At 37.7% G+C, this 16,789-nt stretch overlaps 1 protein-coding gene across 3 annotated transcripts in view; it reads right to left on the reverse strand.

Moving 5' to 3' along the window:
• The window catches only part of LOC126278328 (eukaryotic peptide chain release factor subunit 1), a 45,524-nt gene that overhangs the window by 10,717 nt on the left and 18,018 nt on the right, over positions 1-16,789 (reverse strand). For 2 of the 3 annotated variants that reach the window (XM_049978371.1, XM_049978362.1), the window contains exons 6-9: positions 8,629-8,758; positions 8,295-8,515; positions 7,532-7,679; positions 7,004-7,111 (exon numbers count right to left, since the gene is read on the reverse strand). In XM_049978371.1, the coding sequence (XP_049834328.1) occupies positions 7,032-7,111; positions 7,532-7,679; positions 8,295-8,515; positions 8,629-8,758 (579 nt within the window). In that variant the 3' untranslated portion in view covers positions 7,004-7,031. The remainder of the gene's footprint in view (positions 1-7,003; positions 7,112-7,531; positions 7,680-8,294; positions 8,516-8,628; positions 8,759-16,789) is intronic. The other variant, XM_049978352.1, reaches the window with a different exon arrangement.

Genomic DNA, 16,789 nt, shown 5'->3' on the forward strand with positions numbered 1-16,789 from the left:
CCTGCTCATGGTTTAGGTGTTTTGTCCTTTGCATTTACTTTTAATGACCACATCAACAGAAGACTTGGGCAGCTTTAGAAGGTTGAAATGTCCCTGATGGATTTTTGCTCCGTAGACAACTGATGACTCATCCACAATCGAACTCCCTGAGCTCTCCTCGTCCTCCTCCTCCTCCTCTATTAACAATGCAGTACTTCCCACCACCTTTTATACAGGGCAGTTCCCCTTGTGGCACTACACAACCTTCAGACAACACATCATTCTGTATTTCAGATGGCTAGTGCCCAGCCGCATTCACTGGGTAATATGCAAGCATGTTGAGAAAAATTTTGCATTCCATGGTGTCCTACAACCTCACCTGGCATGTTGCTCATCAGAAACATTTGGAACTAGGTTGATCAGCAACTTTGTCATGGTCTTCCAGCAACATTGTTTACTTTTACTGCCACTCAAATGAATCACAGGGAGTGGCATTCCCTATAAACAAACACTGTCCGAATAGGCTTCGATGGTCCAACAGTACTGACTGGCCACCATGTCATCCTCAGCCCTTAGGCGTCACTGGATGTGGATGCGGAGGGAGGGCATGTGATTAGCACACTGATCTCCCAGTGGTTTCCAGTTTTCATGACCAGTGCCGCTACTTCCCAATCAAGCAGCTCCTCAATTGGCCTCAAGTGCCAAATTCACCCAGCTTGTCAACAGCACTCAGCAGACCGATACAGTGAACCACCCAAGTGTGAGCCAAGCCCGACGGTGCTTAACTTCAGTGATCTGATGGGAACCGGTGTTACCACTGTGGCAAAGCTGTTGGATTTTCCCTATAAACATATCCCATGAAATTCAGAAACTGATAGAACACAGGGGATTCACACTGTAAAGATATCTTTGAAGCCAAATTTATAGTTCTGTAATCGTAATCATTCTTTTACTGTCATACATCTAAATTGTGGTATTAAGTCAGTTTACCTTAAATTACCCTCTGATACTCTTCACTAACAGTAATTTTACTAATTTGTGAGTGGCATGTCAATGCATATGCTATTTTATCTCCAACTTTACTATAACAAGGGGACAGCTCGCTCACAAAGAAATCACAGTAGATGTTGCCAAGAACAGAACAAAACTCTCTTTTCTTCCTTACTAGAAAGAAAATTCCTTAGGTTCCTCTCTCCACTGAAGCCCTTCTTTTAAGTATCACTCAGTAATAGAAGTGTGTTTACAGAGTGTTGCACCCTGAACAATGAGATGCACAGTAACTGACTATTGATAGAGTATTTTGGTATTGCAGAAGATGTACCTACAGGAGGAGAGAAAGTTATTTTTGAACAAATACAGCAACAGTTGACACAAGAGGATGCTGTAATAGCAGAGGTTACTACACACAATAGATTAACAGGCACCAAGTGAAGAAACTGACAGTGAAATGGTAGTGTGGAATGAAGTTATTTCACCAGTGGCTGATTTATAGGAAAGCTGTAGTTCATCTTGTCAGTCATCTCTTCTAAGAAAATGAATGAAGTTTCCATAACAATATTTGGATGAAGCATACAAGATATGGACAAAGAATAACAAATGGAAAAGATGGAAATGTTGATCCTCCCTGTCTGCATTGTTTTGGATTAGCAGCAGACATGACACCATGCCTGAAAATTACAAGTGTTGTCACAGAAAAGAAACATAAAAGCAAGACTGTAACAAAAGTTTGAAAACACGCTAACGCAATGTCATTCGTCAAACCCAAAAGTTCTGCAAGGTATTATAAATCGTGAATTATGTGACAATTCTATAGCAAAGAGACAGGAAACTGCAATAATACATGACCACACCTTGAGACTTTAGGTACTGAGAATGAAGATAACAAACCCCCACAATTCACTGCAGTTCAAAGCTTCCACTTGTGGGTAATGAATTTAAATGTAAGAATAAAATCGTCTGTTACAAAATAGCCCACAAAGTTAGCAAGCTGTTGGCTAAAATGTATGCCGACATTCTAGATACAGAATATCAGTTTGAGAGACAGCAGCAGACACACACACACACACACACACACACACACACACACACACACACACACACCACTAATAATGCTGGGATGATGAATGATACACTGCTACCCCATTTGCATGCCCATATCTGGGCCCACCAGCAATTTTCCTGCAAATATTGATACAAATTTACCAGATATCAAAATACTCGCTACCAAATCTACTGTAAGGTGTACAACTTTGCTTACACCATCTTTTTCCCCAACATTTGAGGCTTTAATGAAATAAATTGATTATGTGTGTATCACTCAAAGTATTTTCCACAGCTGGCCACTACTTTCTCCCACCTTTAGGGCAGTGTACGAATCCTGCGTCGAAAAAATTGTTCATCTTTTGACGCGATCCACGAATCAATCCAATTTATGACATCTTCATGAGGTTGGAAGTCTTGGTCAGCCAGGCCATGCGCCATTGAGCTAAACAGGTGATGGAGAATACGGTGGGTGGGGGTAGGACTTCCCGTTTTAATGTTTTCAAGTACATTTTGACCTCTTTTGCAACATGGGGTCAAGCATCGTTGTGCTGCAAAATCACTTTACCGTGCCTCTCGCTGTACTGCAGCTGTTTTATCTTTTAATGCTCTGCTCGAACACATTAATTGCATTTGATAACGAGCATCTGTGATTGTTTAACTTTGTTTTAACATCTCGTAGCACACGACACCGAGCTGGTCCTACCAAATGCAGAGCATGATCTTTGGTAGGACATGTTCTGAGGGATCAAGGGATCACCAATTTAGTATTGGAGGGCAGCGTGGAGGGTAAAAATCGTAGAGGGAGACCAAGAAATGAATACACTAAGCAGATTCAGAAGGATGTAGGTTGCAGTAGGTACTGGGAGATGATGAAGCTTTCACAGGATAGAGTAGTGCCTCTGTGGCACCTGTTCACAAACACAAATGCCATTCCAAGTCCCTTGGTTTCAGCTCACATGGGACTAAAGTTCCTTCTTTCTGAGTTGTGCCCATAGCCTTGAGACGTTTTGAAATGGCTTACTGTGTCATGCCCACTAACCGTGCCAATTCTTCGAGTTTGATGTGAGTCTTCACTCAGCAATGTCTCCAATTCTGCATCTTCGAAAACATTCTCTCTTCCACCACTATGCCAGTCTACGACGTTGAAATCACCATTCTTGAAGCATTGAAACCACTCACGAAACTTTCTTTCACTAGTAGTGTCCTTACCTTATGTACTTGAGAGCATTCAATGAGGCTCAGCCACGGTTTTCTTCATATTGAAACAAAACAGTAACACTTCCCACAAATGATGAGAATTAGGCTCGTAAACTAACATTTTTAATCAGAACAGCATTATGATGCAGACACATATTGAGTAATGTTTGTAGGAGGTTATGTTGACCAAGCTCCAAGTTAACTGCCTGATGTCTGCAATGTTTCTTTTGACCACTACTTATGGTTGTCACCACCTATCGGCAAAAGGTGGAAGCAAAGTTTTACATCTTGTAGTATGGTGTAGTACGGCGAAGAGGGATTTCAAAATCTTCCTCCTAGTAGTAGTAATGTGGAAACAAACAAAAAACACTAAAGCCCTTCTTTTGGTTGACTCCTGAACTACATAATTTTACAGTTTCTTAAGTCATTTAATGCATGAAGAAGCTGAATCCAGCATAGTGCAATGTGCCGGCATTTTCTTCTTCCATTCATGCAATGATTTTGTGAAGTTTATCACAGATAACAATGAGGTATATTCTGATATTGACATTAATATGGCAGAGAGACCACTTCTTACACCTGCAATCATATTTCCAGTTTTCAGCAGCACGATTCTCCAACTTAATCAAATTAGTATTTTTTAAATGTTGCTACAACAAAGACTTTCCTGGTGTATTTCCAACAACCTTAGAGTACTGTTTCAAAGACAGATTAACAGGAGAGTGTTTCCATGTGAACTGTGACCAAAATGCTTTCATCAAATGTGCACACTGAACTGTCTATGCACTGACCATGCTGTTATTGCTGACTTGCATTTTTTTGTCTCCAACAGCAGAGTCGAGAAGTAATCTTTGAGAGTTTCACTGCATATAATTGACTACTTTTCTCAATTCATTTGTGTAATAAATCATTCATACACACAGCATTCTCTTGGTAACTTTTATGACATCTCTTGCTCTAATAGTCCATAGCAGCTATCATTTTTAGGATGTATGAATACAATTTGCATGACAACATACTGTGATATTTCCCTTGTCGGTATACAACAGCTGAAAAACACAGATTGCTTGCAGTCATAGCATCTGTTATAAAGCTACCCAGCAACTTCTGAAGATAATGTATCACTCTTACCTAATAACATGCGCATCTGGCTATACAGCAAGTCTCACTTTTAAGTGACTAGCACATTTATGAGATTTCACACCTTCATACCCCAAGTGTCCAGAACTCTACACCAACCTTAATAATTCTCTCAGATTATGTTATGAAAGGCTGTCTACAATTAGCTAATAAAATCAAACAATGGAAAATCCAGGATGGAACATAATATGAGAGAAGGAAAGCTGCTACTCACCACATAGCGGAAATGCTGAGTCGTGCTAGGCACAACAAAAAGATTCACACAATTATAGCTGTGTGGTTTCAGTTGTCACACTGCAGATGTTAGTGCAAGTTACATTCGTGTGTGTGTGTGTGTGTGTGTGTGTGTGTGTGTGTGTGTGTAGCTGACAAAGGCCTTAATGGCCGAAAGCTGTAATAGTTTGAAACTTTTTGTTGTGTATCGAAGCTCGGCCTCTCCGCTATATGGTGAGTAGCAACTTTCCTCCTCTAATATTATTAGCTAATAAAAGTCAGATTAAAATAATAACTGGAGAGCTCCATATTTTCTTACACGTTTCCCTTCAGAATATTTGAAATACTACAGTACAACAGATTACTGATTAATTAAATCTAGTACTACCAAGTCTTGCACATCCAATCGGTATGCTGCTTCCAACACACCATTCCAGGTATCTTTAAGCAACAAGGAAGTTTTTCCATTCACTGCAGTCACAGGATCAGATTTTCCCCACAATTTTTCTTGCCCTGTACTTTTGGTGAAATTCTCACGACTGGTAGAATTGAAGCTGTGAGGATGAGTCGTGAGTCATGCTTGGGTAGCTCAGTTGGCAGAGCACTTGCCTGTGAAAGGCAAAGGTCCCAAGTTCAAGTCTCAGTCCGGCACACAGTTTTGATCTGCCAGGAAGTTTCAAGTTTCTTTTTTCTCATTGTTTTCATCCCACCTTACCTCCTACTACAGTCCCTCACAAGACATTTAGGAACTATAAAATCCAAAGCTGCTCCTCATTGTTATGTCAATGATTAAGTTCTACAGCTGTTCAATGCAATGCTTCTGTTATTTAATATCAAATCGTCAAAACCACTTGTTTGTGTCTTATTACTACAGTTTGTAATTTTTCTTGTTCTCATTTTCTGTTGCTATGCATCCCATTGCTTTTCATTATTAATCAGTGCTCAGAGAGAGAGAGAGAGAGAGAGAGAGAGAGAGAGAGAGAGAGAGAGAGAGAGAGAGAGAGAGAGTTCACTGACTTCTATTTGTGGCTCATTAATTCCCTTTTAACAGTTGTTAACCACTCCTAATGCTTATTAAGAGTTCAGTGCCAAATTTTACACACAAAAGCTTTATTGTGAATGACTAAACACAACTCAGCAGACAAATGTTGTCAGTTATAATAGCAGCATACTCCTGTTTTTTAATAAACAATATTCCCAGAAAGTAATTACTTTTTCTTGCTGTATAACACACAAATGTTGTTTATAACAGTTCAACATAAGTTTTGCCAACAAACAACTACATTCTACAAAATTCAGTAAAAGAAACTGGAAGTAAATGCATCTCGAGTGTTTATATTGCCAACTAACAAACTACACACTACAGATACAAGTCTGCTTTATGTTAATTACAGATTCTGGGAATGACAAAAGGCACACTGCAAGGCAACACAAAATACTCCCACACTCTAAAAAAACTACACCACTATTGTAATAACAGCAAAGGAAACGCTGTCAGCCAAGAGACATAATTGACATACTATCTTTGTTGGAAACACAAAAAACCCACACTAAAATAAAAATACTGACTGAAGACAAGGACAGTCTGTCCACTGATTCTGAAAGGATATAACATCACAATACAGATGGTATTTGCTTCTGCTCTGGATTAGTCAAGTTTAATTTCATAAACAACTTACAACACATACAAATAAATCAATCATTTGTAAGAATATGTTGAATACTTTTCTAATTTAAGAGACAAAATGCATTGAAAATGGAAATACTTCAGTCGTGCTCAACGGTTACAAAATGTGATATCAACAAATCTATGAACCATGCAAATATAACATGCCATACTAAATAACTCAGAAGCTTCCAACCAAAAATGAGTAAAGGACTGCAGACTAACTCTCCCCTTCAAGAAAGAAAATGTAGAAATTTGGTTTAGTCAGAAGTAAGTCCCCAGCCAAGTATCAGAAATTAAACAGGAATTACTGAAATGCATTATCAAAAGTAACTTTTTTCTATTGCTTTGAACTGTCATTCTGATACAATCATCCTGATTAAATATTTAGTGATTTGGAAGACTACTATACTTTGATAATTCACGTAAAATAATATTACAGATCATTGTCTACAGGCAAAGGATGAACCGCCCAGTAATATACTGAACATCTAAAATGACTGCAAAATCTGTAAAATAACTGAAACCTACATTCTCCAGCTAATCTGAAGTAATCTGATCTTAATTCACTGAACATTCGTTTTTAAGACCAACTAACAGAAAATTTACACATTCTCATTTATATGTATAATACAAAAATAAAATGAATTTAAGAAAACTAAAAGCACAAATGCAAAAGTGCAGAAACAACAAAATGCTAAACTGTGGCAGTACAGGCAGCAGAAACTACAGCAACTATCAAGTGCGGGGCACTGCCTTAACTACCTTATGAAATGTGATCTGCCAAAAGATCTTAGTAATCATCTAGGTCGACATCATCCAAAGGCTCATCTGCCTGAAGAGACTGGAAGTCAACTTTGTAGCGCAGAATTCCTGAATGAAAACACAACATTTATCGTGACCTCAACAACTCTTTAATTTGAGCAATCACAAGGGAGAGAAAACAGTGCAAAGGTACATACTGCACTGTCAAGTCCAATAAAATTCACTGAAGAGCAACCCACTAAAAAGTGCAAAACAGACCACCTGACACATAAATAAGTCCTTTAATTATATTCAGAAGTTTGTAGTGCAGTCCCTAGCTGGGCCCTTGTTTACAACTATGGAAAAATATATTAAGATATGCAGTACTATGCAGAAATCATTGTATTTTGCACCTTTTAGCTCAACACTAAGCATCAAACTTAAGGATGTGAATAAAGAGGAGAAATAATGTTATTTATGGAATTTCATTGCAATGTAAAATGTGTAATTTATGTACAGATGTTATGAGAAAAAGTCATTTACACATACCTCCTATGCCACCAAATCCTCTGACAAACTGAGAACCCTCCTGCGATTTGTCCGTTATAATTTCGAGTGTAGCACCAAAACTTTTATAATTGTTTGCCAGCCATTCTAAAAGAGGTTGGCATTCTACTAACTCAAGTTCAACTCCACTCTGCAAAATATGAATGAGTATATAATTATAAGAAAATTTCCACATCCTGAATGACACACTAAATATATTACATATTTACAGACATTACACAGTATAAAACTACTGCTATTAGAATCATAAGTGAAAAACCAGATTGGAATTCCCCATTGAAGGATATGTCACAGATTAACGGTCTTGCTGCTGTACGCAAAATATTTGCTGGGTTTCACTCCTACACTGCTACAGGCAAGGAAACTCATTTGTCCACCATTTTGTTTGGTGGCACACTCCTGTTGCCATTTATTGATTATCTACAGTGAGTTACATTTTCAGTTTTCACTTTACAATAACACCAGACACAAACATTTGGCATTGTTCCATCTGTGTATCCCATACATAGGAAATGTCCTCGACAAAGTCTGTGCACCTAGTGTCATGCCAGCTACTTCAACAAAGAAATTGCCACTAGAAAATGTATTGAGAGGGCTTGTTTTACTGAATAAAGGCACATACCAATTGGTATAAAAAAACTGTTCCTCTTTCATTACATTTGTACAGCTGTACCCCTCTTTTTTTCTTTTACAAGGTGGAATATCTGGAAGTTCAAATGCATTCTGTAAAGGAGAAATATCTTACCTCTCTGTCAGTGAAATGAGTCTTGTCTTTCTCTTGTTCTGGAGTTAAATGCAGTATTTTCTCCTCTGAGGTCACATGGTTTTTCAACACGTATCTCTGAATATCTAGGTTTTCCCAACAGATCAGAGTTTCTACAGACCCCAGCTCCAACGCTCTTAAAGTGTCTTCAACACCAAAGCAATATTTTCCAGTGTCTTGACTGATCTCATCAAAATAACGTCCTGTAAAACCCGAAATACTGAAGAGCCGCCATGAATTTTACAATTGATTCCAACTTAAAGTACATTTTGAAAACCCAGATAAAAAGTAACATTTATTAAAAAATATTACATACCAATAAGCTTCTTTTCCTGAATGAATTTCACATTCTGAAGAGATTCAGCAGCTAACTCAATTGCTTGATTAAATCCATTCTCTCCTCCATATGAAACATCAACTAGCTTTATGATTTTTGCTTGAAGTCTCTGAAAATAATGCCAAATTATAACACTCATACAAGCAGTATTACAATCACTACTTAATGAACAATAACGACTATGCGAAATCCTGTGAAACTTCATTTAAAAGTTATTGTACCTCTAATACTTTTCAAATGTTCCAAAGCATTTTGAAAGGAAGTACTGCTTTGTTGCTACTTCAACCTGAGACACCACCATAGACTGATGCCACACGTACTGGAGTCTAGATTTGAGTTTCTTGGGCAGCTGCATATCTGGAGGTCAGAATGATTCCAAATGGCAGCATAAAATATGAAAATGATTTGGATAGTCAGAGCAACATCACGCAAACAAATGATTGGCACTAACACGCTCTATGTACAATGTTCCCAGCTGATTCAAGAGTCCTGCAGTCCCATGACAGTTTAAAGAAATACAAACAGCTTCATAACACTCATTTGCAGGAGTTATCTACGGTATGATACTTTATACGACAATTCATATAATGACCATAATCCATTCCTTGTAGTCAGTAAATTAATACAATTCTAATTAAGTACAACATAACTCATACAATGATTCAAAATCAGATAGAAAAATGTCTGGTTTAGGAAGCAAACCTAATATGGAGAAAGAATGTACATCTAGACAAATGTTAAATAAGAAATGCAGATGGCAATCAATGCTCACACACATCTATCACCAGCTGTCTTTACCACAGACTTGTTATTGACATGATATTATGTACAAATCTGTACTCGACAAAGTACAAACTAAGATTGTACACGGTATCCCACTGTTAATTAATAGAAACATAAAAATGCTGTGGAAAGTTCTCCCAGAACGTAAATAACTCAGAGGTAAAGGTAACATTTTGCAATCAGAACTTTCCGTACCACATTTATATCCATTGCTTTTACTCCTAAATTAACAATGAGTTACATGTGGCCGTATTTGTAACTGCTTCATAAAATTAAATACTCTAAATAATGGAACATATTTTTCAGAGAGTAGCTGGACCATTTCACACCTATCAGACTATAACTCTCAAAACGGCACTATCAATATTCCATCTTCTAGAGACACTTTACTACTATTGTGCAGCAGTTTTTACGATAAAGTAGCTAACACGAGCTAATCTACACAGAAAAGTTCTGTAACAAATTTTCTTTCTGTCTTTCGCGTGATGAAACTTTAATGTCACTGTGTTACATACACTCACCCCCAAGGTGTAGTGTACCTCCACACAAATTACTCACATTCATTTCAATATTTTTTCAAAGACAGCTAACCTCATGTAATTTAACAGTTATAAATTTCCGCAGGCTACAAAATCTACTAGGCATTTAAAAGTATGCGATTTGTCTTTCAATATATTATGTTCTTTGATACTGTTTTGTTTTTCAGAGCTCTCACTGATATTCCAAGATATGGAAATTCTCTCAGCATTTACCAGCTCTGGTAGATGTTATGAGTAACAAGATTTTAATAAACTTAGTGCCGGACCCCAAGCCTTATTTAAATAAAAACCACCTCTGTTTATTAGGTTTACTGATTATTTCGATAACCTGCTTAACTATTCTATCCCAGAAACTGTCATTTGAACCACGGTCTCTCAATATTTCATTATTATATTCCGATTTGTTTGGTTGTTTTAGTTGAGTGTCTTGCTGATTTTCTCTTCTCGACTGTTGTCATAGTCCATCCCATGTATGATATGCCATAATCACAAGGGGAATGAAAAGATGCACTCACCTTACAGGGAGTCAATCACCTTTAGTGTTACAAAGAATACTTTTCATCTTAGTTGACGGAAGCAAAATAAACTGAATGTCATGTTTCCATAGGAGCCTACAGGGACAGCTTAAGGTAAAGAAGAAATTTTGGCTTCTCTTGCTTGGTCTCAGGTTCAACTTCTTTCTCTGGGGGTTCTTGATTTTGACTGCATCACCTGTTCAATATGATGATCTGAGTCCCTACTCCTTCAGATCACTATTTGTAGGTGGTGTAATTCTTCAGCAAGGTTCATTTGTATCAAGTGATGAGAACCAGTCTTAAGCACCGAATTTCTTATAACAGATGGAGATAAAGGCCAGGGCCTACAAGTTTCCCATATTCACTGTGACACAGGGATCTGTTTATTATTCTCTTAACACATCGAGGAATGGTAGTTGGCTCTTTTGCAACTTCCATCATTAATTTTACATTACTATAAATAGAATTTAAATGTGCTAGGAACTCAAGTTTCTTTTTGCTCCACGTAGCCACATCGCAAATGTGTCATCCACGTTCCGATGGAAACATTTGTTTCAACTTGGCAGATATTAGTGTCTTTACTTCAACGTGATTACACAATCACCACACCATTGATTATAGTTCTCAATATTTTTCATCAAATAGAAAATAAGTATGTCATATCATGCCTAAAAAGTTCTTTGAAACAACTGCCAAACTTATCTATGATTAGTTCCAAGGAATCCTAAAGTGGAAAACTCGTGAACAGGGAGATCATATTACCTGTATCCTGGAGCCTCAATAGACGTAGTGTAATAGTCTGAAAAATTGTGAATGTGATGTCTGAACTTCCCTACTTATCTACTAAGAATTCCATCAGGTATTTTGCTGCCTGGCATGTATGTGCACAAATATTTCTAACTACAGTTATAAGAGGAATTCCTTCCTTACGTACCTTAGGAAGGTCATAGTCCTGATGGCACCACCTTAATGCTTTTACACGGTATGCCTGACTCACTGAGAAGCATCAGCTTCCTCTTTATTTTATTCTTAAACCAGATAACCCTGACGTCCTTCTGGAAGGTCGACTTCACACTGTGTAGAAATTATTTATTTTTGTGAATAATGCATTGTTGCATGAAGTAAGTAGAGGCAGTTGCGCACTGCGACGGACAGTTTGACGCTGTCTTGAAAATAGGGCCAATTTTACCATGGACGAACTGACTGACCTTGTCATCGATGGGTATGTATATTTTCTTTCATACTGTGTCAATAATTCTAAAACTTGTCATATAATATCTTAAAGAATTAAACTGTGTTATTTATGGGTTCATATTATGATTGAAAGTTTTCTTCAGTTGTAATTCAATAATGTTTTCAACCATCGTTCCAGAAGGACGTCAGGGTAATATGTTGTCATTTTGTATTCACAGAAAACTATGTACGCTGATGGACCTTTTGGACATGTTAGTATGAAAATATGAGGAAATACCTAATACTGGTGTGAAAGTAACAGTACACCCTCCTCTAAATTCAACCGATGACGTAACAGATGAAGATTCGGGTGCTGAAGAAAATCCAAGTGCAGATAAATTACCAGCATGTCAGCTCAATGCTACTACGCTTTGTGATTTGGCCATTTCTACCAATGGTAATGCTGTGAATGTAACAAGGAAACAATCCTTTACATTTGATATTCCAGGACCCTCCAGAAGTTCAAAAACAGCAACAATAACAACAAAACAACAACAACAGCCACAAACAAACCAGCAAGGCTATCTAAGAATAAAGTTCTAAACCTCAAGAAATATAACTGGACAAGTGGTGAAATAGTTAATCCAACACCTGTATGGCCTATAATGTTCACAGTTGCAATGAAGAAAGGGCGAACACCACTTTTTTGATAACGAAGTGCTTCAAATGATGATCACTTACACAACTCAATATGCACCCAAGCCACCCAAGAGAAATAGACTAGGCTATTGTTAAGAAGATGAGATACAGTCACAACGACCTCATTACAAATGCAATGTCCAGAGATGAATTTGACCGTCTTTTCCAGCACCTCACGTGAGGTATCATTCTGTCGAATCGATGGTCCCATACTTCGGAAGTCACGGGTGCAAACAATTCATAAAAGGGAAACCAATCCAATTCGGATTCAAATGTTGGTGTGGAGGCACAAGTGGTGGATATATTATTTGGCTCGAACCATACCAAGGAGCTGGCACGTGTAGTAAGGATTACGAAATGAAAGGTATGGAGTGTGGTGTGGTAATGACTTATGTTAACCAGTTACTTCCACATGTTCCATATCTAATATACTTTGATAACCTCTTTACCAGCATTGAACTAATACATGACCTAAAAGAGAGGGGCATGGAAGCAACAGGAACAACAAGAGGAAAAAGAATTAAGAATTGTACTCTATCATCTGTAGATAAAATGATAAAAGAAAATAGAGGATCATTTGAAGTTTTCATGTTCAACTTTTATAGTCCTGTCTTCCTCAGTTGCATGTAATATTACAGTATATTGATAATTTTTACTTATGGACCGTCTGACAGCAACTGAATAAAACACAATTTTAGTGTCATGCGCGTTTCACCTTTATTTTCTGCAAGGCATTATCAGTGGCAGGTTGCGTGGACAATTTCTTACATATTACACTCCTGTTGCATTTTTGGTGCTGTTCTTCTTCTGAACACCAATTTGCATTTTTTTCAACATTCCACAGCACTATGCTCTGAACGCTTGTTTTAATGCAATGTTTTGGTTTCTGTTGCCGACTGTCAAATGTTTTTGCCAAAGATCGATTGTATATGTAAGAAATTGTCCACGGAACCTGCCACTGATGATGCCTTGCAGAAAATAAAGGCAAAATGCGTATGGCACTAAAATTTTATTTTATTCAGTTGCTGTCAGACAGTCCATAAGTAAAAATTATCAATATACCGTAACATTTGAAGTTTGTTCTGACCCAGCATCCAGGATTTCCATTGAACTTTGTTGTCATTCCAATGTTGTTACTGTAGTCACTAACTCTGACAGAGTGCAACCACTACATTCTCTAGCAAGATTTTGCAGGGAACAAAAGAAAAGGATTAGCGTGCCTCAACCTAAGTTATTACTCCTATAATACTCATATGGGAAGCAAAACTAGATTCTAGATCTGATGGAAGAGAACATTATACTCCTGAATTACCAATGGACGAGATAACAAAAAAGAAGAAGCAGCTGAAATGTCTAAGTTGCCACAAAAAACTACTATGTGCATAAAATGTGATGAACCCCTTCATGTTTGTTGCTTTTAGTCTTGTCACATTAAAGCATAAAATGTGTATAGGTTATTTTCTTTGTTGTTGTATTATTAGCTGTTTTAGCCCATAATTCAAATTTATGTTTATTTGAAAACATAAAAACCAAAACAAATTAACTGTGCAATGTCGTACTTTAAAAACATTTTCTCTTATTGTCCTGACATCCTCCTGGAAGGATGCCCATTTTTGGAAATACTAAATAAAAATAAATGCTCAAAATTGCTTTTAATTTCTTCTTTACAACCTTGTGAATGAATGTAGTTAAGATATAAATCAATTTTGAAAAAAAAAAAATAATTCAGGACTATCTGGGTCAAGATAGGCATATGTCAGTATGCAATGTCATTCATAAGACTAAAACCTTCTTTTGTGGTCCACACGACAGTAGGACCACAGCACTGCCCTTCACTGGCGGAACTACAGTTTCATTGTCCCCCTGGAGCTTTCTCAATGCTATTCTTTCTTTCTTGGAGATGTTTGATCTTAATACTGATGCCTTGTTAAATGCTCCACGTTTCGTGGTGAACCTCTTCTGCCTCCATGGAGCTTATGTAATCTGCAACTGGAATAATTTTTGGGGTTGCTGCAAAATTTAGCCCTTTGGCAAGGATTTTCACTGTATCCTTGTCCACTTTGTCAGTTAAATTACAGTATCACTTCCTGCAATCTGCCTTAGATTTTTCTGCAGGTGATCAAATTTTGCTTTCTGGTGTACAGTTATTTTCAACTTCACTGATTCTGCTTGTGATCATGTTATATTGTCAGCCCATTCCGAAGAATATGTAGTGTTTGGCTAGAATGAGTTGGTGAAGATGAATGAGCTTTTTAAAGTGTCATCTAGCATTCGTCAGGTGTCACAAATTCTCTACTGTATTAGAGCCGGGCTTGCACAGCACGTATTCTATTTGTTGCTGGTATTAACATGATGCTTTATTTTAGCAAATATAGGTGCAGCTTGTTTATCTCAACACCTTTTTATGAAGGTTAGCATACTGGGTCTATCTTTCTTCTCAAAGAGGTTATCTAATCTTTGTGTGTAATCGAACATTGCCTCCGTATAGAATGGAGTGATGTGATCTCAGTCACTTTCTCAGTCCAACTAGTTAATGATGTGGTTCCGGGGTTATGTCAAATTGTTGTTTCCACTTTATGCACTACATTTCAACATTTCAATGGCCAGCCAAGTCACCGCATTTAGCTGTTTATGTATTCACTACATGGACTCTAACCAGACAACTATTGTTGGACTCTCACTGCTGTTTATAGCCGAATTCGACACCCGACACCCACTGTGTCCTTTAGCATTCTTCTCAAAGAGTCACATTTGCAATGTACCGTAACAGGTCTCAAAACATGAGCAGCAATATCATCACACATCTACAGCCTTCCTAAGGTACACAAGGGAAGAATTCCTCTAAGACCCATAGTTAGAATATTGACACAAAGTCTCTGAATACATAGGGAAGCGTGAATACCATATTTGCAACTTTGCTAATTTTGTATGCTGCCTCAATTGTGGGTGCAGGGTACAGACAGTAGGGGCAGTTCTGACGTAGTCTGCCTCTTAAAGATGGTACCACTTCCTGCTGCTTGACAGAAAATATCAAGAACATGATGGTGTGGCAATGGGTAGCCCATAATAGCCTTCTGCAATGAACTGCAGTACAAAATACTTCAAACCAAAGTCACTAGAATTGGCCAAGTTGAAACCAATATCTTTCTTTCAGTATGTGGACAACACATTTGTGGTGGGGCCACATGGACCAGAAAAGCCTTATTTCTGGAAAACTATCCATCGTAATAAAATTCATGATGGAAACTAAAAAGGACGACCAACTACCTTTCCTTGATGTGTGAGTTAAGAGAAGAATGGACAGTTCCCGAAGTCACATAGCATACAGAAAACCTACGCACACTGACCTGATATAAAAAACCTCAAGCCATCACCATTAATGACAAAAGTATGATGCTTGAGAATTTAGTTCACAGATCTCCAAGAAATCCACACAACGAGAGCCTTGCGAAAGAATTACAACATCTACAAATGATGTCATGAAGGAATGGGTCCTCATATAAACTGAAGAAGCAATGCCAGTCAATATCAATAATGCCTAAGAAAGAGGTTGAGGGACCAAAGAAGAGAAGGCAAAAACTGCTTATCTACCTTATGCTGGCCAAATACAGAGAGAGATCAGTAGCTTCCAAAGGAAATATGGCATCCAGTGTATTTCGCTCCATTGGATACTTTATAATGCTAAAGATAATTTACATCTCCAAAAGGCAGGTGTGTATTGCATACCATGCAAATAAAATTAGAAACACATCTTACTACAACCAAGCACATCGGCTGCCACCAAGCACTCACTCAACAAGAAATGAAATACTGCGAAACTGTGATGTAAATATAGTAAAATCATATTTTTACACTCTGCATTATGTTTTCCCACTTATGTTCGACAGAATAGAAGTCCTATTCTCTCAATATGTCACTTTCCAGTCATTAACAATTCCGTGTTAACATTTCCAAGATGTTATGTTTTCTTTCATGTTATCACCACCTTTAGGCAAGTCCATATCAATTCAGGCAGGCTAGGAAAAAGATCTTACCTTCATAGTCTCCGATGTTATTGAATTTAGTACCGTATTTACTCGAATCTAAGCCGCACCTGAAAAATGAGACTCGAAATAAAGGAAAAAAAAATTTCCCGAATCTAAGCCACACCAGAAATTTGAGACTCAAAATTCACGGGGAGAGTAAAGTTTTAGGCTGCACCTCCAAATCGAAACAAAGTTGGTCCATTGTAATATAAGACACAATTCGGGTCGAATGAATGACGATACAGCTACAGTAGATTGGTTAGAGTCGTAAGCTGAGCAGTTAAGCTTTACCAGGTAGCCATTGCTATGCGTCAGGCACTCCGTCCGTATTTATACGGGTACCCTTCATTTTTCAAGTGCTTCGTCTGGTTTGAATCGATTGCTTATTTTGCTTTGATTTGATAAG

Source organism: Schistocerca gregaria, chromosome 1, assembly GCF_023897955.1.
Source record: "Schistocerca gregaria isolate iqSchGreg1 chromosome 1, iqSchGreg1.2, whole genome shotgun sequence".
In the NCBI taxonomy this organism is placed as follows: Eukaryota; Metazoa; Arthropoda; class Insecta; order Orthoptera; family Acrididae; genus Schistocerca; species Schistocerca gregaria.